This window comes from Kryptolebias marmoratus, linkage group LG20 (genome assembly GCF_001649575.2).
Source record: "Kryptolebias marmoratus isolate JLee-2015 linkage group LG20, ASM164957v2, whole genome shotgun sequence".
In the NCBI taxonomy this organism is placed as follows: Eukaryota; Metazoa; Chordata; class Actinopteri; order Cyprinodontiformes; family Rivulidae; genus Kryptolebias; species Kryptolebias marmoratus.
This window is the reverse complement of record NC_051449.1, coordinates 6,207,643-6,228,096: the sequence shown is the minus strand read 5'-3', so window position 1 is coordinate 6,228,096 and position 20,454 is coordinate 6,207,643. Positions and strand designations below refer to the sequence as shown.

The window sequence follows — 20,454 nt, the reverse complement described above, 5'->3', positions numbered from 1 at the left end:
CAGCTGCGCGTAAACGAATCCATTTATTTAGAATAATGGGCCACATTGTTTTAGGTGGAAACCAATTACTTCTGTAAAGTCCCGGGTGTCAGCGGCTACACTTGCTGCGATTTACATAACTGTTTATCCAGTTCCAGCTGAATAATCATCAGGTTCGTAGCTTCATTTTAAAACGCCTTTTATTTTGCAGAACCATTTCCTTAGCTCAGTGAACCCCACCCCCTTTCTGTATACACCCATAAATATTAGTCCAAAGTCTCCAGTGTAAGTCCTAGTTTGTCCCGAACATAAATAAATTCTTTTAATTCTGTGCTTCAGGTGCGTTCAGCTCTGTGCCATTTGCGTCCTTTGATCTTTACGCACAATTACGCACGAGCAAATGGAGCACAGAGGCTGGAAAAAAAGCTGTTTTCTTCACTGTAATAAACTTTAAGATAAAAGTATTTTCTCTCTCTTCGTGACACCTTGTCGGCAAGCAATAAAACGTTTCTCATTTGAGGAGTGAAGTGAAACATAAAACTGCGTAAAACTGTGACAGGAGAGTGTTGTTTCACACCGCAATATCAAAACAAGGAGGACTCATTTCAAACCCACAGTTGTCTGTTTTTTTTCTCTTCAAGGCTTCATTCTATATATAAATACAGGAAGTTATTGCAGAATTGAAATTACTCTCAATATGGAATAAAAGCAGCACTGATGAGCCTGAAAGCTGCAGGCATTGATTTATAGATTGTCATTATATTTTAGAACCTGACTGGATTTCATTTAAAATATATACATTTTTTATCTGAAACAATAAGTTGATGCACTTTTAAATTCAAGTAATTAGAGCTATATATACATAAAAACGTATAAAAAGAAAGCACACAGAAATCATCACATATTTTAACATCCAAAGCACATTGGAAACTCATTTTTTTATATTTCATTTGATGTCAGTTCAAAGTTTCTCTAATAACATAATTACAAATCATTAAATTTACAACATTATCATCTGTGCTTATAATACATAATATACAATAGTACCTAATATTATTAAGTAAGCAAGTTGTAGACTGTTTTTTGATGTTTTGCCTCTTGGTCCAATTTTTGAACGTCACAGAAGAAGCTGTTCTCCAGTAGGGGGCGCTGTGTTTAGTTCTGGCACCGACAGGAAGTAATGGAGAGGATGGTATGAATCTGCTCCTGCTGGCTGATGAAGCTGTGACTTTCATATCCCTGAGGAACACAGGAGCTGGGCTGACTTTCGGACCACAGGTGGCAGATTTCAGGATCATTTGGGCTCCTGCAGTAAATAAAAAAGAACATTTTTCTAAGATGTTTTTGTCTCAACAGGGGACGGCTCTTTTAAAATGTCAATAAAACTCAAAGTATGTTACACACAACTAACTCAGATAAGACATATTTATAAAAAGTTATTAAATACTGCTCTTTCTCTTTTAGTGCAACATTTTTTCTCCTTTCCTAATCATGAAATCAAGCTCAACAATCAGAAAACTTTTTATTTTTAAAACAGTTAAGTTGAACAGAAAATATTTTAGCTGCAGCAGTCCTAAAGTAAGATTTGGTGTGTTGTAATTCTAATTAGGGCAACATGCTGAGTGCAGAAGGTGTCGGAGTTCGCAGGCTGTTGTTATAAGAGACGGCGGAGGAGGTGTGTGTGAGGTGGGAGCAGCTGAGTTCATACTTACCTGAGAAGGCACCGGTTTCCTGTTGTGCAACCTCCCAAACATCTGCCGACGTCTATTTCCTGGAGACAATTAGCAACACAGAGGAGAGAGGAATCAGCTCCTGGCTGGTCACAAATATTGACCCAGTTGTGTCGAGGCCCAGCTGCTGTTTAACACGTGTGTGTGTGTGTTTGGCTTTGATTCAACACCTGCAGGAACCACTGCTGCTCCACTCACACGTTTGGTGCAACCAAAACAGAGGATTTCTACTTAAACTCTTTTCTTTAAGCCTTCAGTCTATGTTAGACTTTTTTGTGTTAGTTTGTTTTAGGAAAAAGAAATCCCTCTTTTTTTCCACATATGGCCAACAATCTACTTCTGTTGCACAAGTTAAGATCTGATGACACTTTCTTTTTCATTTTTTTGTAGAGCATGTTTAATCAAGTTTTTTTTCTACCTGTTTTTGATACAATTATCTGCATGTTTCGTGCTCTAACCGGTTCTCTGGGCTGCTGCTTATCACTCTTAAACAGAAAATCATGGTAATTACTTTGGTAATTTGAACAAATATTATGCTTAGCGATAACCTTTTGATGTTTCTGCTGTCAAACTCTGCTGGTAAGAACACACCCTCATGACATATAATAGAAATAAACACAAAAATTCAAGCTGGGTTATCCAGTTTCCCATCTTTCTTTCTCACCACATTTTAATTGCTGTTGCTCTTCAAAAACATACAGTTTGAAATAAAATATTTGGTTAAACAAAACTGAAAGACAGGTTGATCCTACAATAAAGCTGAGCTTTGCAGAACCTTTGAGCTCTTTGGGGTATTTTCCACTTTTATGCATCTTGGAAGTACATAATGTTCTTACTATTAAAAAACCCCACAGTAATTGAACTAGTAGGAGCTTAAATACGAATGCAGTGCATCCTGTTGTCCTTCACACTTTTGTGCTGTGCCAGCCAGAGGATTAGCTTGACTGAGTGCCGACTTCCACAAGTCTGTATGATGAATAAAGACAATTCATTATTGTCTGGCACCCAGCTGAAGCCCCATTTCCTCTACGCTCAAAAGAGTGTGAAACTGAATCATAAGTAAATTGTTCTGCAAATTCTAGACGAAATAATGCTAATAATAATAATTTTATTACATAAGGTTGTGTCTGAAAATTCCTTTCTCACTTACTTTGAGCCTCTCTTCTTTGACTCCATCTGCACGGAAGACTATTTCATAATAATACTCCACGAACGGAACCCTGTAGCAACTTTCCTTCAGCTCGCAGGCCGCCACAGTCTGGATCAGATCCACTTTGTTTGGGGTTTCCAGCAACGCTGAGTCAAACTTAATGGGAACACAGGAGAATCCCTCTGTGAACGATTTGAAAAATGGGAAAGTTTTACGGGAAAGAACTGCAGCTCAGTTATAAAATAAGATTTAAAAATATCCAGTCAGCGTTGGAGACAGCTGTGGGGGGTGGTGTAAGCAAGAGCCAAGTACTTACATGAAGAATATTATAATACCAAATATATTCAGTAAAAAGAATATATAAATATGCTGTATATTTTGGGCAACCACTACATATAAAACTGCAATTATGACCTAATATTATCCACTTTTTTAGGGTTTTAATTAGTTGTAATCTTGTGCATACCTATATGCAGTAACATATATGTTAACATAAAGGGTTTACATATAACACGTTTAAAAGCCAGATTTACTAAACTTGACAATATTAATATTATTTAAAGTTAATCAAATGCATCATCATTCTTTGTATTTGGCCCTGCAAGTACTCCGGCATCCACCAGGGGGTGCTGCAGTACCCTTCACACACACACCCCTTTTTTAACCCTCTCAGGCTCAAATTAAGTTTAAGTAACAGGAAAAATCAGATATTTGGGGAAATTATCATCTGAGTAAAATAAGGCTCATAAAATATGAATGTGGAGTAATTAGGTATATGCAATTCGCTGTTGCAATTCTGCAACGTCTGCCTTGAGAGGGTTAATTTAATAGCAAATTATTAAAAACAAAAGTAACCACCATCTTCAACAATAAATCATTAATAATTGAAGGGATGGTGACAATGAATCACCTGCAGTGGGAAAAAAAGCCTGGAGATGAAATTACTACATTCTTGTCAAAGCCCCATACACACCACCATATGGACCCCAGCAGAACCAAAACACAGAATCATTACAATATATACACTAAATAAGAAAAAGGGCAACTTTGTAATAAAACCAAAACTTGTCTAAGCCAAATATAAAAGTTTTAGATTAAATCGGCTGCCTCAGATTAGTAGCTGTACGCAGAAGCCTACATCTCCCACAAACCCTTGCTCCCAAACGCTCACCTGGGGATCCTTTGGACCGGGAGCATCCGCCCACATCCAGCACCGCCTCGTGCGGTGTTCCGGAGTAGTACGTCTTCAGTGCGGGGACCCGGATGCACTGGGGCGGCCTCGTCTCGCAGTGACACTCCTGGATGACCTCCACCTCCCGGGGCCCCTCGAACAGCAGCACCCGGTCCACGCGCACCCCGGCCGGCTCGCACGCCTGGCTGGACCCGCACGACGGCAGCTGCCGGTTCAGAGGCTCCGAGCTCTCCGATGGATCCGGTCTGTGGGGCCTCGTCTGTGGTAAACCGAGGGGAACATGTTGGTCGAACATGTCAGAACTTGTCCTGTGCTTTAAACTAATTATTTTATCGTTTAAGCAGCTTATGCAACATAAAGTCACACAGCTCCCAGAATAGTATTTCAACTCACAAAAAAAGTAATTTTTCTTATCAGAATTGACATAAATCATCAGTAGCTGGTGTTTTTCTGACTGTCCAAAAGCAATATTTTAGGTCACAGCACTAAAGCGCCCTCTTGTGGCGGGACAGAAAACTGTCGCATCTTTATTTTTTTATCCCACCTTTTTGCTCCTGAGAAATTCCAGCATTGAGGAATGTTTTCTGTATTCCTGCTGTCCTGCTTCGTGTGATGGTCTCATTGTCATCCCACAGTGGGACCTGCACAATCCCACATCTACACTCACAGGACTCCCAGAAATGTCTGAGCAGAGCGAGACAGAAAAATACAAATTTAATTTAAACAAGACAAACACTGACAGTTTGTGTTTTTATGATAACTAGAAAAAGAGCATATTTCTGCAAAATGCAGGGTGAATGACCGGGCTGAAGAAGCTGAAACTGGGTTGTTAAAGCTAAAAGAAGCAGAACATTAGCTAAAAGCTAAAATGGCAAAAGGCTAACTAAAATCTGAATGTAGCAAAGGGCTAGTTAAAAGCTAAAGTAATGAAACACTAGCTAAAAGATGGAAAAATTAGCTAAAAGTAGTAAAATGCGAAATGTATCAGCTAAAAGGTAAAGTAGCAAAAACAGAATGCTATCTAAAAGCTAAAATTTGCAGAATGTTATCTAAAAGTAGCATAAGGAGACAAAAACAGAGCAAGTCTGCTGAAGCTGATTTAAAAAAAAGCAATGATTTAGAATGAATTAAAGAGATCTAAAATTGTACTTCTGTGGGGAAAAGGTTTGTAAAAAATGTTTTGAAAAGTGTAAAAGTTACAAAAACAGAGGCCAAACCACCCGTCTCCTGAATGAGCTGAACATTTTACATTCTGAGTGGCTAAAATAGCACAAAGTCTGCAGAAATACTCTGTGAATTCTCTGTCAGCGGTCCTAAAATAAGCTTGTTTGTCTTTATTTTAATTTAGATGTGAAAGTTAGGCTATAAGCACAAAAATAAACCATTACTTAGCCTAGTTTTCCTGAAATACTCAAACATATGTTTCCTTACCTTGGCCAATGTACACAAAGTGACTCTGTCTCTTGCAGCACAGTCGTCGTGCGAACAGGTTTTTCCGATCAATATGTCTGCATAAGACTCCACTCACTAAAAAACCCAAAACGAACATGTCTCAGTCGTGCCGTCGGTGACTCTCAAACGATTTAGGAATTAAAATCATTTACTTGACAATCCCCGACAGGTGCAACAATTTTCTGGAAAGGCTACCGTTTAGAAACTTTTATGTACAACATCTAACACACTTGAGATAATTCTAAAGCCTATCTGGTTGTTTTTAAGCTGAGTTTGCTAGAAAAAAGTCCTTAAATGGGAAGGGAATTAACTCCAATTTAAAGTGAAATACAACGAGAGCACACACGTTAACCAGTTTAACACCAGTTTGTAAACTTGTGCAGGTTAGTGACAGTCTACGTGATGAAAAGCCGTGGTAGATCTGTACTTACAGATAAGTTGGAGTACGCAGAGGAAGAGAAGGAAACGTTGGAGGACGTTCATGACTTTCATCTGAATCTGCTCCTCAGCTGCCAGAACCCGAGTGCTGCTGTGGCCCCTGCTGCCTCAGATATTTATACAGGATCAAGTTTCTGCCCCAAAATAAGTAAAAAAAAAACCAAAAAAACAGCAACAAACAAGCTGGGAGCTAATCACATTTCCATGCTGAAAGCCTGACAGGGTTGGGGGGGGGGCACTTCAAAGGGAATCTCCGCGTCTCTCCTCTGGCTGCAAAGGGACCCAGTGGCTCCGAGCGAGCTGACCGGACCCGAGCCCGCACTAATGAGGAGCTTATAAAGGCCGGGAGCCATTAAAGGTGTCGCTCAGTCGAGGGTATTAATCATCTTTTATCTCTGGGGGGGTGTTTAGCACCTCAGAGTTAAAACAAAACCCAGCCTGAACACATAAACAGGATCAGCAGGAGGGGAACCCTGATCCCCCCCCCCCCCAATCTGAGAACTCCACCACCTTTGTGTTTATTCAACATGACAGCAAATGGCCGGTCATCCTTTCAAACCTCTGCTCCTTTTTCTTCTCAGCAAAATGGTGGATGTTTTAGGTCTTTCTGTCAGATTTACCAGCATGGGAAGCTAACCAAGAGCCAGTTCAGCTGTATTAACAGAAAGGCTTGTTGCAGCGCTGTGTTCTGGACGCGTTACAGAGGAATCATTCGTGCAGAGACTTGTAATTCCGGATTTATCATTAACAAGGTGACCTGCTTTGATGTGCTGATGTGACCCCCTGATTGACGGATCATTGTCCACGCAGCCATCAGACTGTGATTAATTAAAGTGATGCTCGTATGTCCTGCAGCAGGGTGTTTTTATTGTTGCTTCTTTTCACGAATTACAACTAACGTCACAAAAATCTGAAAATTCAGGTAAAACCTACAGTTAAAACCAGATATTCCCCAAAATGATTACTATTTGCTAAATGCCCCTATAATGAGAGAGAGACTTTTATTATTATTTTGTCAGCTGCTGCTTCTAAAGTTAAAGATCCCCATTTTTAAATTCACTTTTTTGTATTTTTGCTGTCTAAAGACATCTCCCATTTTCAGAGAGACATTAACTCACATCATAGTTCTCGTTTTCTTTGTTGAATTTGTACTCATTTTTGCTGTTTTAGCTTCATGACAATGATCACCACTAAAAAAGTTTTTTATCTTTAATTCGGTGTTATGACATTTAGGCTTACTAAATTCACAAAGTGAGTTTGGAAATGGTATTTTATAAGGGCCACTTGTGTAAAAAAAAAAATGTCTCCACAGCGTTTCTTTCCTCATGAGAGCCTTTCACTTTGTCACCACACGTGTTGAGGATCGGGTTATGAGTCACCTGCGACATGAGCAAGCAGCTTATGCGTGATGACTGCTGGGGACAATCCCTGTGTCCAGTCTGGGTGAAGCGGAGGATGGCTAGACTGTCGGGGAACGGACGCCGGAGCGTTCGCGCGGCCTGTCTGGTGTCATGGTCAGTGTCTGGGTCACTGTGCCGCTGTGTCACCCAGATACAAACACAGCAGCTCGTACTCATAACCTCACTTCCTTTAGCTTTTGTCTGAGCGACGGTGAGACTATCATAAGGTTTTTTTCTTTTGAACAAAAACCTCATGTTGCCATTCAGATTTAATGTTCAGGTTAATGTGTTAATTTTATAAATGGAACATGCAACCATTATTTTTCTTAATAAAAAAATCTCAGCCGCTGGAAACGTTATTCCTTCAGCTGTATTTGTAGATACAGTGGTGACCTCACTCCTCCTTAAATAATATTGACTGAGGCGCAGAACACAGTGAAGGTAATCTCATCAATGTTCAAGGACTTGCTGTAGATCATGTGGCGTGTTCGTATGTAAGTGTTAAAGGAGCCTCTAAAGCCGGTCTATTGTCTGTCTGCACGGGAGGAGGCCATCACTCAGGGATTACAGAGCGTTACGTAGAACTTCGGGATTATACGCCATGAGACAACTTCGCTGCATATAGGAGGAGGGCTGGAGAAAAGGAGCATCTGTCCCGAAGCCGTGTCTGGACAAGCAGTTTAAGAAGCAACTTTTTTTAAAGGATTTTCTCCCCCGATGGATAGTTTTTTTTCTCTTCTTTAAGCTTTTATTTAGTGACATTCGGACCTTTTGGTAATTTGTCACACTTTTACTTTCTGAAACCTGCAAGGAGTCAGAGAAACGGAGTGACCACTGCCGCGCTGGACAGGAATCATGTATTCAAACAACAGGAAAAACATCTTCAACACAGAAAGGAGCAAGAAGAACATAAAAGGGAAAACATGTGAGTGCAGACACGCAGCTGATGATAAACCGTCTTGATTAGACTCAACATCATTCTAAAAGTGTTTTAAATTTGTAATTTTGATGCCTCTCTCCGTCTCAGGGGCTCACTTTAAGACAACTCCCCATCAGGAAGAACCTGTCACCTCGACATCACAGAAGGTGGAAACCATCAAAAAGTTGGCAGAGGATGAGGAGGTGATGCAGCGGACGGTCTTCGGAAAGGCCCTGTATGACCTGAGCCACTCAGAAAGGGTGATGGACGATCTGACATGCGGGCGGCGAGTGGGGTTTTACGAGCTGAGGGGGGAAATCGGTTCCGGCAACTTCTCCCAGGTTAGATTGGGAATACATGACCTGACCAAAGGTGAGATTTTTGGACGCTTTGCTTTGCTTTCCTTTGCATACATCAGATTCAGCTCATGTGACACACTTCATTCAGTCTGGGTCGTTCCACGTGTAATCTTATCAACCGGCCCCCAACGATCCATAAAGTTTTCGTTCTTCTTTGCTTTTGCGTAACATGACAACAATGCTGAGACGTGCAGTCATTAAAAAGCTAGATTAACTCATACAGGAAGGTTAAGATAAGTAAATAACAGGGTTACAAATCTTAGGGGGATAACAGCGTGTGTTTTTTTTTTAATCTCACCGACTTTATCTGTGTTCATCTGATAGAAAGAGTGGCAGTAAAAGTCCTGGATAAGGAGCGTCTGAGCAAACACTCTCAAGCTCTGTTCGCCTCCGAAATCACCTGCATGGAGAGGCTTTCCCACCCCAACGTGGTGCGCCTGTACGAGGTGGTGGAGACGCTGAGGCGGCTCTACCTGGTGATGGAGTACGCCAGCGGAGGGGAGCTGTTCTCCAGAATCACCGTCAGAGGGCGCCTGTCGGACCTGGAGAGCAAGCTTGTGTTTTCACAGGTCCTGTCCGCAGTCAAGCACATGGTGAGGAAGCTCGAAACGTTTCGGAAAAAAAAGCGTGGGCGTTGTATTTAGCTGGAAAACGAAAGTAGAGGAACTCAAAGCAAGGGATCCAAACAGTTTGTCGTGTAAACACTTAAAGATTCAGTGTGAAACATGTAGGTAGGAGGTAGTTTTAAAGCTTATAAAATAGCTCTTTCCTAAAAAGGGCTTATCAGTGTGAAAGAACTGCATTAGCTAATTTTAACCCTCTGATACATTCAGCAGCCTCAGCTCTGTCGGCATATAACGCTGTCATTCATGCATATATTCAAGCAGTAACATCTGTGTCAGGCTGAGAAAATGGCGACAGACTAATCTAAGGGTGTCATGCAGTGTAGAGGTTTATTATTAGCGAATGTCGTGTTCTTTCACACTGGTATGTCGTTGAATAAGAGTTGTTTTTTAAATCCAAAATATCATACCATCGAGCTCGCTCTTTTAGCTGGCCATTAGCCTAGCCTGGACAAAGACTTTTGCCTTTTTCTCCATACTCGGTGCTCTAAGACTGATGGTAAGGTACTAAGTGCTGGTCACGGTTTGACAGAACTTCACTTCTAAAATGACCAGACTTTTTTTAGAATATATTTTTATTTTACAGTGTCAATAAGAAATTAAATTTTTGTGTTTGACTCACGTTGACAGTAACTTTCTCTAACATGTATTTTTCTCCTTTTTCAGCATGATAATAACATTGTCCACAGGGATCTAAAGGCCGAGAATGTGTTTTACACCAGCACATACTGCATTAAAGTGGGGGATTTTGGCTTTAGCACATGTTGCTGCCCCACAGATGTTCTTTACACGTTCTGTGGCTCCCCGCCTTACGCTGCCCCTGAGCTTTTCAAAGAGCGAGGCTACGTTGGACAATTTGCAGATATCTGGGCATTGGGTATTTTGCTGTATTTTATGGTGACCGCCACAATGCCTTTTAAAGCTGCCACCACCAACAGGCTGAAGGCTTGTATCCTGCAGGGCTCCTACGCCGTTCCTTCCTATGTGCCCCAGTCCTGCCAGGAGATCATTAAGGGCCTCCTGAGGCCAGTTCCTGTGGACCGCCTCACTTTGGCACAAACCATGACAAGCAACTGGATGAGAGGCATTGAACACCCTCAGGCCTACTCATCTTCAAAATCTACGCCATTCCACCTGACTGAAGCTGAATACATTCTCACCTCAGATGAACTCAACGTGAAGGCTGCCCTCAAGGATCTTGGCATCACCAGCGTTCATCTTCTCAACAACAGGCTAGACTTGAGGAGCCCCATCACTGGGGCCTACAGGATTTTGGTGCATCGAGTCCAGAAAAAGAGATCTGTAGAGGCAATGGGTTATAGTTGGCCGTGTATCAGAGAATCCCAGAACAGACTCCGACAGAGGACAGGTTCAGATAGTCTGCTGCACAAGCGCCACTCTGTAGTCTGCGCAGTTATGTAGATTCATTTATCCAAAAAAAAGATTAAAAGTTTTAAAAATATGCATGTTTGAACCTCCAGTCTGAGAGCTGTACAGGAGGGATAGTTAACTTCATCTTCCTGAAGTTTGATTTACCTTAAAGGCACGTTTTAGCTGCATTTTCTTGCTTATCTTAAACAAAACCAGAATTATGAAAATTGTGATTCCAGTGGGACGTTTCTTGTAATAGTTGTCCTGCCGTCACATGAGGTTTCTTTTATAGCACAGCAAGGTTAGAGGTGAATTCAAGTATACAGCGGCAAACTCCATGAACATGTTTGGCACTGATTTGTCTACTAAAATAACACCCGATGTTTCTGCAATCTGAGCTGCTCTTAAACCACCCGAGCATGAAAGAAACTCATTCAGGGCTGTCCGCTTTAGAGCGATGACAGGAATTTAAGAAATTGCAAAACAACATGGGAGATTTTTACTCGGGGATTAAAAGGAGTGTCATTCAGAAAATTAGCATGTTTTAGCCTGAAGGCTTCGAAATATATTTTGTTTGTAGCTGATTTTGTGCAACTTCTTTTTCTATATGTGACTAAATCTACATATAATATTCCAAATTGCACGTTTTAGTTTAATAATTTTCTGACAATAAAAATTCATCTACAGAAGCAATCATTTGTAGAAAGGAAACAGGAGATTTTGAGTCATTTGTGACAAATATCAAGTTTGCAAGTTTGTAATATTGTATCCTGTGTACTCACCAGCATTTTAAGTATAGATTAAAAACAAGTTAATAAAGTATGAAAACATAGTAAAATCTGGTAAGATATTTAAAACAACAAAATGGGATTTTTATGCCGTAAAATAAAACAACACAAAGACAAAACTTAAACTTTTTTACCTCTTTATGTGCACTGATTCTGTAAGACTGACAAAACCAGTGAATATTGGTGAAATAAACCACAAATTAAGTCCTACAATGTTTCAGATTCTTTTTTTTATCTTGTCACGATTTATCCTCTTCATGCTCCCACACTGTTTTTGTTCTGTGTGTCTTGTTACAATTTCTGTATTAATTTCCATGACCTGAATTAAACTGAGTGTTTTATTAGTCGTCATAAAAAGGGCCGATTGGTTCCAGTTTCTGAGTCACACAGTAGCTCAGCTCCAGAGTCAAAAATCATCAAATTATAGTTTTATCAATATATAACACGCACCGTGTTAAATCTGTGAAAATGGAGTAAATGTTGGGAAAAATACGCACCTTGTAAGATATCGAAACAGGCTTTCAGGCTGACTTGGATCACTCTGGTAAGGTTCATGTAAACAGAAACCAATAATAAAAGAACCTCAGAGAAGTTTGCTAGAACCAGCAGAATCTAAAGAGACGTTCCTGTTCATGTTTTAATGCTTTAAACCAGGTGTTTATAGACAAACTGTAGCCAATAAGGAAGAAAATACCATAAAGTCAGTTAAACACTATGGAGGTTTTATCACACTGTGGTGCAGCTTTATTGCGTTTAGTACATAAAGCACAGAATATATGAAAGAAATGAAGACATCAGATAAATCTGGAATCACTGAAGAATGTGTTTAAAAAAACGTGGACCACTGCATAAAAGGACTCTGGAAAGTTTAAAGAGCTTAAATCTGTTCCAAAGAAAATGGGGCAGAAACTACCAGCAGACGCTGAACTGTTACAAGAAATGGAGGCCATTACTTTGATCCATTCCTCAAATAAACTCAAAGGTAAAAGTAGAACTGTATCTTTATTTCTTTTAAAAACTAATCGGTTTAGTTTCCACAGTGTGATTCAAAGAAGGTGAGCGAACCGATGTCAGAGTTGGCTGAAGGGTTGATGATAAATCATATGGTTGTGACAGATCGGGTTTATGGGAAGAAAATCTGAGGATATAAACCAAACGTATGAAGAAATAAATGACGAGACAGCTTCGGGAATTTGTTTAAATGTTGCGCATTCTGACTATTGGCTAATTTTGTTGCTCATTCTGAACATGATCAGTCATTTGAGTTGCGTGTCTCAAACCAGGTGGACGCTTGGCTTTTCCATCCGCTCCAATCGATGTGAAAAACAAAAATCAAATGATATATAAATGGCTAAACTTGGGACATCCTTTTACGTTTGAGCAGCATTTTTTAATTAGCAAATATAGCATTTCCATCAAAGATGCTTATGAAATTACAACTATTGTTAACAAACAAACCTTGGAGGGTGTGAAGTCTGTTTTTTAACTCTAATTTTGAAGAGTTATGGCCATTATATTTTCGATATAAAAAAAGATTGATTTGCTTTTGTTTAGGGATGCTGTAAATTATGGGCTTGAAATTTATGAATGCCAATATCCAGGCAATATGTTTATGTTTATATGTTATTCTCAAAAGACTTCCTGAAGCTGACATTTACGTGAATTATCTTCACAAATTATAGACCATCTTAAAAAAATCTTTTTTTTTTTTTAAATCCAGCACATAATTCTGTCAAATATTAGCAGAGCGCATCAGATGTGCTGTTTTCGGAGTTCAGAGTGAAAGTGTTTTGACAGACTATAAATCAAGGGAATTAAGTGTCATTTTCAAATAACACTGAAGTGTGAAAAGTTTTACAGCTGCTTTCATCTTTTTTATTCATTTTCGTTTTTGCTCATGAATCATGATTCATAGCTCTGTCATTGGTGATATTTGGCCACAAACTAACAAAGAATTTTAGATGATAAATGTGTCAAAGTACGAGCTTTGACCTCATTATTTATGTTTTAAGCCTGCTGTAAATATTCATTACATCGTTTTTCGCACCTCTTGTGTTTATGTTTTCAAACATCTTAAATAACCACGTTTGTTTTAGAGTAAACTGAGATTTTATGCTCTCGTTTTCACACTTTCCTTTCATGGATTCCCCCCCCCCTTCATAGAAAAAGGCTCGAGTTTCTTCTCGTGAAGCCAGTCGCCTATATTATCTGCCCCAGCATGTTGAAGCAAAGTTTTTGTAAGTATTGTTTTGATATAAACAAGAAATAGAGCACATAGGCTTTGTCAAGTCCCAACACAATGTTGACCTCTGAGGGTGGCATTTTGGTTACTCATACTCAATGCAATAGGCTATTGGATGTCCACCAATCCTCCATATGCAGCTAATGTCTCGATAATTACCTTGTATTCATCAGGCGATCAATCACCAGTGCCTCTAAGCTAAGTTGGCCACATATTCAAACAGACTCTTCAGCTGTATATCGAGGACTTTTAAAGCTTGATTGCACTACATTAAATTAGTTTTAACAATGCCTCCCCCCCTTACCTGTTTCTTATGTGTGTGTTAGCAGAGAAGATCTGACAGGAGCTTAAAGGTGTTCATGCCTTTTCTTTAATCAACACTGATCACATATTTATCACGTTGCAGCACAGGCCTGTACGGGCTAACAATTTTCCTATTGAGACAGACTGTGTCTATCTTCGTGTTGCTATTTGCAAAACAAAACGCTCGCAGAGGCACCTGTGTGGAAGTCATCAATCTCCAAAGGCAGCGAAGTCAAACAGACAGTGAGATTTTATCAACTGCAAGCCCCAGCAGTTCTTGTAAATGCCCACGGAGATGAGAGGGAAACAGAAATCAGCCATTAAATCCAGCTCCGTGACAGATCAGATAGTCCTGTTACTCATCGCTTTTGCACACGCTTTTCATCAAAATGGTCTTGTGTCTGCCTTTTTTTCTACATTACCTTTTCAATTCAATAACTAAGTGTTTGGGCTTAATTTCTTCTTTGTGCGTCCATCTTTAAAGTCTCCTGATCACTCAGTCTTGATAGCTGGTGCCACTTAAAGTTGCATTTCATTGCAGTGAAGAAAGAAGAAAAGGCGATCACGTTTCAGAGGCGGCAAGCGAAGCCACTGCTGTCAGTAAAGGAGTGTGGGTCACTTCAACACATACTTTACCACTATTTGACTCCTTTTTTTGTTTTTGGTGCCCCTGTTAAGGGTCACAGGGGATGGGGGCTGGTGCCAGTCAGTGAGAAGCATGGTAGGTTGCCAGGTCATCACAAGACCAACACTGTAACAAACCTCCTAAATCAGTGGTGTCAAACTCCAGCCCTCGGGGGCCGCTGTCCTGGAGGTTTTTGGTTTTTCTGCTCCAACACACCTGATTCAAATGGTTTGATTAGCTCCTCACCAAATCACCAAGTTCTCCAGGAGCGTGGCAACAAGTCATCCATTTAAAGCAGGTGTTTTAAAGCAAGAACACATCTAAAACATGCAGGAGAGCGGCCCCCGAGGAATGGAGTTTGACACCTGTGTCCTAAATGGAATGATTTTGTTTTTGTTGTTGTTTTTTTTAAAACTGGTGTTAAATTAAGTGGGCTTCTCAGTGGAGCCGTTGGTTAGCGCTGTTGTCTTACAGCAGAACTCCCGACTGCAGCCTTTCTGCGTGGAGTCTGCATATTCTCTCTGTGCATGTGTCCGTTTTCCCCCACAGTGTAAAAACATGTATGTACGGTTAATCAGCTCCTCTAAAATGCTCATTAGGTGTGAGTGCGAATGGCTGTCTTGTTGTCTCGTCTCTGTGTGGACCTGTGGTGGACCTGTCCTGGCAGGGTGTCCCCCTCGTTTTATCCACTGACTGCTGGAGATCGGCACCGACTCCCTTTGATCCTAAATAGGAACAAGCGGGTAAAGAGGATGGAAGGATGAATGGATAAAGGAATGTTTGTGCAGTCATTGTCATTAATCAGTATCATATCTGGTGTAAGCAAGGCTCAGAGCAAAATTAGTTGGAAATACGAGGCAGATGTTCTCTTGGGGAGATGAGCTAATGTAGTCAAAGCGGTGCCAGTTCCAAAGCAAATTTCTGCCATCTTTAAAGTCTCCAGTCTCAAATATGTCATAACAATTCATGCAAACCCCTTTATTAAACGTTACACTTTTATCTCTGTTATGTTAGATGGTTATTTACACAGAGGTTTGTAGTTAATTACGCTGAAGACCAAATCCGTCTGAGGTCTATTACCAGTGATGGCTCATGGAAAACTTGTGTAGTAAAACGGAACGTGAGGGAAAAGAAGTCAGAGAAAGTGTCTGATGAGTACCGCAGTGTGAAAACAAAGAAAATTATAGCACTTTAGGTGAATACGGTTTTACTGAGTTTCATACTGCCTCACATTCCTGCCAAGTTACACTTAAAATGTAAGTTTTTCGAGGACCATTACTGGTCCTAGACTGCAGACGGACTCGGTCTTCAGTGTAAATAACCATAGACCTCAATGTAAATAACTGCAACGATGGTGCGAAGGCTCATAAAATAGGCGTTATTTAAACAGCTAGGAATGTTCTCGAGGTTAGAGTTGTTTTAACCCATCAGAAATCGGATTTTGAGTAGCCTTCAAATCGATTCCCCCAAGAGAGCTTCTGCCTGATCTTCCAAACGCTCTGAGCGATTTCTACTCCAAGTGAGATATTGATTGCAGATAAAAACTTCACAAAACACCCCTTTAAGAACTCTGAACTATACCTTGGGGTCCGTTTAGAATCACCATTTACCTTAAATGCATGTCGGTACTTCTTGCTGTGAGGCATCAGTGCTATTCCTTAAACATGTGCAACCTACTGCTTCCCCCAATCTGTTGTGTTTTAGTTAAACCAGTTGAATATCTGCTGTTTGCCTAAAATTAAGCCTTGTGTCTTGTAAAATCTTTATATAACTAACAATGGTGACTTACAAAGAGGGAGCATTATACACACTTGTATGTATTTCTCTTATCTACACATCTGTTTTTATAAAAAAAAACAAATAGATGAACAACACTAAGCAGAACTTGACAAGTTCATTAGTGTTTTTATTTCCTTAAAACATATAAAAAACATAAATTGCAATGCAAGTTGTATACAAAATCTATGAAATGTTAGACACTTGAAAAAAGAATTTTTGAAATCAAAACAGAGCTTCTTCTGTTCTATGACACAAATTTTAAAAAGCAAAGTATAACCTGAAATTTCACTAATAAAAAGTACTTAACAAAGATATGAACACATATAATACCTAATATGAACTGAAATGTTACATATATTAATTAATGCTTGTCGTTTTTTATAATCAAACAGCTTTAGTATTAAATGTCTTTAAATGCATGAAAACTATCACAAGTCTCTGAAGCAGCCATGCAATGAAATGTATTTTATATATTGTTGGTCTGTCAGCTTCAAGACTCCAACCGTCGAGAACAAAAGGCTGCTTCTTTAGGCCAGCTTCTGACCTTTAGCTTAATGCTGAGTGAAAGCAAAAGCAGTGCTACAACATTTTCTTGGCCAGCGTCCTCAATTGTCTTCCAGTAAGACACCATAAACCCACCATAAAACCGCTTTTTTTTGCTCAATAATAGGATTGCAGACAGTGGGAAGATGAAGGAGATCCATTTTGTACAGCGGTCACTTTCAGCCTCTGTTTGTTTGCTGTTATGAAGAAAAAGACATTCTTTTAAACATCATTCCACGATTTCTGCCTCTGTCAGAGTTCGCTTAACAGACCATCTGTAGTCCTTACCTTTCTGGGTTTCCTCACGCCTTTACCAGCATTGTTGTTTTTCGGAAATTTCTGATCAATTTTCTTCATCAGTTCCTTGACCCAGTTCTCATTTGGGTCCGTGCAGTACTTGCGCCCCCTCCTCATAATGAAGCTACGAGAACATAACATTTCAGCGGGTTAATGAGTTCTGCTTTAAAGTGAACATTTTAATTTTTGTGCATGTGAACTTACATTACAGCAGGGATGTTGCAGCTACCATCGGTCCTTTGATATTTGTACTTGACTGCATGCCTCTGGATATTTCTTGACATACTTTTCAAGTACTTCAGGCAGCAGTCATCGTAGGACCCTGAAAAAGCAGAAAACCAGTTCAGTTTAGAGAATGATACATTCTGTTATGCACAAGTTATGTAAATCTAGTCAATCAGCAAAATTTATTGTGGAGGAGTATGGAAAAACAAAGCAAAAAGCATACCCAATATGTAACTTTGTTTTCAGAAACATTTATACTTTCATTTTTGTAAATTCTTACCTTGCCCCAGTGTGAAACAGAGACAAGAAAGGATCGTCAGGAAGAACAGTGTGTAGAACCGCATGGTTAAGTCTGTGGTGGCGACTCTGGAAAAAGCCAGGAAGATTTACAAATTATGCCTGCGATAACGCTTATCACTGTGAATATTGCACCTTGGTTTCCCCCACACCCTGTCCTTAACAGGAAACCTTGAACAAATATGCAATATTGTCTGTTTGTTTCCTGCACAATACTACATACACGACAAATTTACCAAGCTTAACTGACTGAAAAAAGAAAAGAAAATCATTTATGATGAATAAATTCACTGTGGCTAAAAAAAATCAGCATATTTTTCTGAGTTTGTTTTTATTGCTTGTGCAAAAAGATTGAGAAAAGCCGAGTGCTCATTCTGAAACGCTATTGAGTACTTAGGATTCACATTGTTGACATAAAGCTGAACTGCACATTAAAATATTGCACTTTAACATCACATAAATGGCAGTTATTGCATATTATAAATAACTAATTTAACAGAATAAACATCACAACAAGCACTAATAGTTTTTCAGTGAAGTAAAGTTAGCCCTGTCCTTACAATTTTGGGTTACTCACCTGTGATTCTCTGATCATGGGATGAGCTTTCTGTTCTTGTGTCTACAAACCTGTACAGGCAGCGCTCTTTTATAAGGCGCTCAAGCGCTCGCTGCTGGCGTTTAGCCATATTATATTACCGTGGAAGAACCTTTGAACATAGCTTATCTTTCTCTTGTCCTTTCTGTTTTAAAAAAATGGCTTAAGCGTTATATTGCTGTGCAATTTTAAATTTCACCCACAATGTTTATGATGTACATAAAAGGATTTTTGTTTTACTGAATTCAGAAAATTGTCTTAGTCTGTGTCCACACCCTTTTTTTTAATAGGTTTCACAGAGTGGGGTCAAATGATTTTAAACAATAAAACAAAACAAAACTTGGAGATAGCTAACTCTAAATTTTGTGCAAGAACCAAATATTCCACTAATGTAGGATGTGCACTGCAGGACTGAGGTTTTTGTAGATGTATAATTTGAATCCATAACTGGAAATAGAGGACTTTCTGTGTGGAGTCTGCATGGTTCTTCTTGTAAATGCATGAAATAGTTTCTCTCTCTGCTCATTGCTACAGGTTTGTGTTGTGTGTGAAAGGTTAAAAAGTCAAAATATGCTCAACAGAAGCATTTATTCATTTATTTACATTAACATTTACAGATACTGTACAGTTATGTAATGGATATAAAAACTGTTTAGAATAAAATTACAGAATGTGTTTTTCTTAAGCTTAAAACTAATGCTATATTGAATTTGCAAAACAAAGTTCTAATTTAATTAAACTTGATTCAAAGTATTTATGTAGGAAAAATCAATCCAAAAACAGTCTCGAGTCACTGACTCTTACAGAACAAGTTCCTGTGATTCCTGTGATCAAAATGTTCCTCCTAATTTCAGTTTTGTCTGAGTTTATGAGCAATTATTGCAAAGTCAATCAGGCGTTTATAGCTTTAAGAGATGCTTGTTGTCTTAAATGATCCTTTTCATGGGCTTTTTTTTGATGAATATAATTCAGTGGCAGCTGCATAGCAATGAAAGTGCATCCTGTGCTGTCTAACAAATATATTTCATAACAAAAGCAGCTATAAAGTGAAAAAGTATTGATCCAAATGAAGAACAGCCAAAGTTCCTGGCTAAATCTGGTGTGAGAGGATGGCTAATTTGTATAAACTAACTAATTCACCACATCAATCAGCCCAGAGCTGTCCGTTTAACCCTAATATGTTTGAACATCTGTAATAGCGTGTTGTGATCAATCGTATCCAATGCAGCCCTGAGATATTAAATAGATACACAAATGCAAAGTCTGAGCCTAAAAGAAGATCGTTCATTTTCATCTATGTTGTTTCTGTGTAATGATGAATGCCAAATATTGACTAAAACTCTTCCCAAAGAATGGACCACAAATGGTCACATAGTTTAATAGTAATGATTTTTTTAATGAAAGAGGAACTAGATATTGGGCTCAAATTAACAATCCTGGATTGGAAGTTGGATGGTGGCACATTCAAAGAGGAAAAAAATCTGCTTTCAGATGAGAGCTATTTCATTTAAAGTGGGTGCTTTAATCAGAACTTTTCCCCCAAAATGTTTTCCAGTAATTCATGCAGGCTGAAGTTTAACATCTATATGTCATGATTATATTTAATATTTTAGACCAGAGTTTAGTGTACAGAAGGCAGACAGATTTATAGACACAAGTAAGTAAAATAAGTTGTTTGTTGCCCAGGGGAAGAACCAGTTGGAGATCAGGGAAGCTGCGGAGGAAGAATATGGGTGAGTGGAGTTCTTGCTGATTGGAATTTCTTGAAATGTTCTGAGAGGCTCTATCTTACTGTAGGATGTTTTATTCGTAGATCTGAGGAGGGTTCAGAATCCAGATCTGGATGGGGAATGAGATTCTCTAGTGTGGTGAGCAGCATTGGAGGAGGACAGGATGGAACCATAGGAGTAAGGTTGAGCCAGTGAAGATCCAGAGAGGTTATTTCTGCAAGATGGAGATGGCTTCCAAGTTTGGATCACGGTTTGCAAGACTCCAACATGATCAGGTGGAAACATAAAGTAAGTCTCAAGCTTAGGATATATTAACTTCTTAGTGGCTTCGATTGATCTACCAAGAGGTATACAACATCCCAGCACTGGGTTCTTGTTTTTCTCAGCTTTAAATACCTGCTAGGTGGTAATCAGCTG

General features: G+C 39.4%; 3 protein-coding genes across 5 annotated transcripts; 1 reads left to right on the top strand and 2 right to left on the bottom strand.

Annotated features, from left to right (window-relative positions):
- Positions 1-277: 277 nt before the first annotated feature.
- On the bottom strand, positions 278-6,068 carry im:7138239 (uncharacterized protein LOC497366 homolog). The gene is made up of 7 exons (XM_017410794.3): positions 5,935-6,068; positions 5,483-5,578; positions 4,596-4,735; positions 4,031-4,310; positions 2,860-3,041; positions 1,692-1,750; positions 278-1,285 (listed from the first exon to the last, which is right to left on the bottom strand). The coding sequence occupies exons 1-7, from the start codon at positions 5,993-5,995 to the stop codon at positions 1,135-1,137; spliced, it is 969 nt and encodes a 322-aa protein (XP_017266283.1). The 5' UTR covers positions 5,996-6,068; the 3' UTR covers positions 278-1,134.
- LOC108232771 (serine/threonine-protein kinase NIM1) lies at positions 4,184-11,611 on the top strand. 3 transcript variants are annotated; one of them, XM_017410791.3, is made up of 5 exons: positions 4,184-4,315; positions 8,153-8,266; positions 8,369-8,632; positions 8,944-9,212; positions 9,909-11,611. In XM_017410791.3, the coding sequence occupies exons 2-5, from the start codon at positions 8,197-8,199 to the stop codon at positions 10,662-10,664; spliced, it is 1,359 nt and encodes a 452-aa protein (XP_017266280.1). In that variant the 5' UTR covers positions 4,184-4,315; positions 8,153-8,196; the 3' UTR covers positions 10,665-11,611. The 3 variants fall into 3 exon arrangements, with proteins under 3 accessions (XP_017266280.1, XP_037828926.1, XP_037828927.1); XM_037972998.1 differs by having other exon boundaries at positions 4,194-4,315; positions 7,254-8,266; XM_037972999.1 differs by lacking the exon at positions 4,184-4,315 and adding an exon at positions 6,068-7,455.
- Positions 11,612-16,459: 4,848 nt separating this feature from the next.
- ccl25a (chemokine (C-C motif) ligand 25a) lies at positions 16,460-18,364 on the bottom strand. Its single transcript, XM_017410895.3, has 5 exons — positions 18,290-18,364; positions 17,696-17,781; positions 17,395-17,512; positions 17,182-17,314; positions 16,460-17,090 (listed from the first exon to the last, which is right to left on the bottom strand). The coding sequence occupies exons 2-5, from the start codon at positions 17,757-17,759 to the stop codon at positions 17,073-17,075; spliced, it is 333 nt and encodes a 110-aa protein (XP_017266384.1). The 5' UTR covers positions 17,760-17,781; positions 18,290-18,364; the 3' UTR covers positions 16,460-17,072.
- Positions 18,365-20,454: the final 2,090 nt, after the last annotated feature.

What these genes read in the sequence shown, in the direction of transcription:
- im:7138239 (XM_017410794.3), bottom strand. Translation starts at nt 5,995, where the DNA reads ATGAAAGTCATGAACGTCCTCCAACGTTTCCTTCTCTTCCTCTGCGTA. An exon ending in CTGCGTACTCCAACTTATCT is followed by an intron (nt 5,579 to 5,934) that starts GTAAGTACAGAT and finishes TGGGTTTTTTAG; the next exon opens with TGAGTGGAGTCTTATGCAGA. An exon ending in CTTTGTGTACATTGGCCAAG is followed by an intron (nt 4,736 to 5,482) that starts GTAAGGAAACAT and finishes CGCTCTGCTCAG; the next exon opens with ACATTTCTGGGAGTCCTGTG.
- LOC108232771 (XM_017410791.3), top strand. Translation starts at nt 8,197, where the DNA reads ATGTATTCAAACAACAGGAAAAACATCTTCAACACAGAAAGGAGCAAG. An exon ending in GAACATAAAAGGGAAAACAT is followed by an intron (nt 8,267 to 8,368) that starts GTGAGTGCAGAC and finishes TCTCCGTCTCAG; the next exon opens with GGGCTCACTTTAAGACAACT. An exon ending in TGTCCGCAGTCAAGCACATG is followed by an intron (nt 9,213 to 9,908) that starts GTGAGGAAGCTC and finishes CTCCTTTTTCAG; the next exon opens with CATGATAATAACATTGTCCA.
- ccl25a (XM_017410895.3), bottom strand. Translation starts at nt 17,759, where the DNA reads ATGCGGTTCTACACACTGTTCTTCCTGACGATCCTTTCTTGTCTCTGT. An exon ending in CTGTTTCACACTGGGGCAAG is followed by an intron (nt 17,513 to 17,695) that starts GTAAGAATTTAC and finishes CTGCTTTTTCAG; the next exon opens with GGTCCTACGATGACTGCTGC. An exon ending in TGCAACATCCCTGCTGTAAT is followed by an intron (nt 17,315 to 17,394) that starts GTAAGTTCACAT and finishes ATGTTCTCGTAG; the next exon opens with CTTCATTATGAGGAGGGGGC.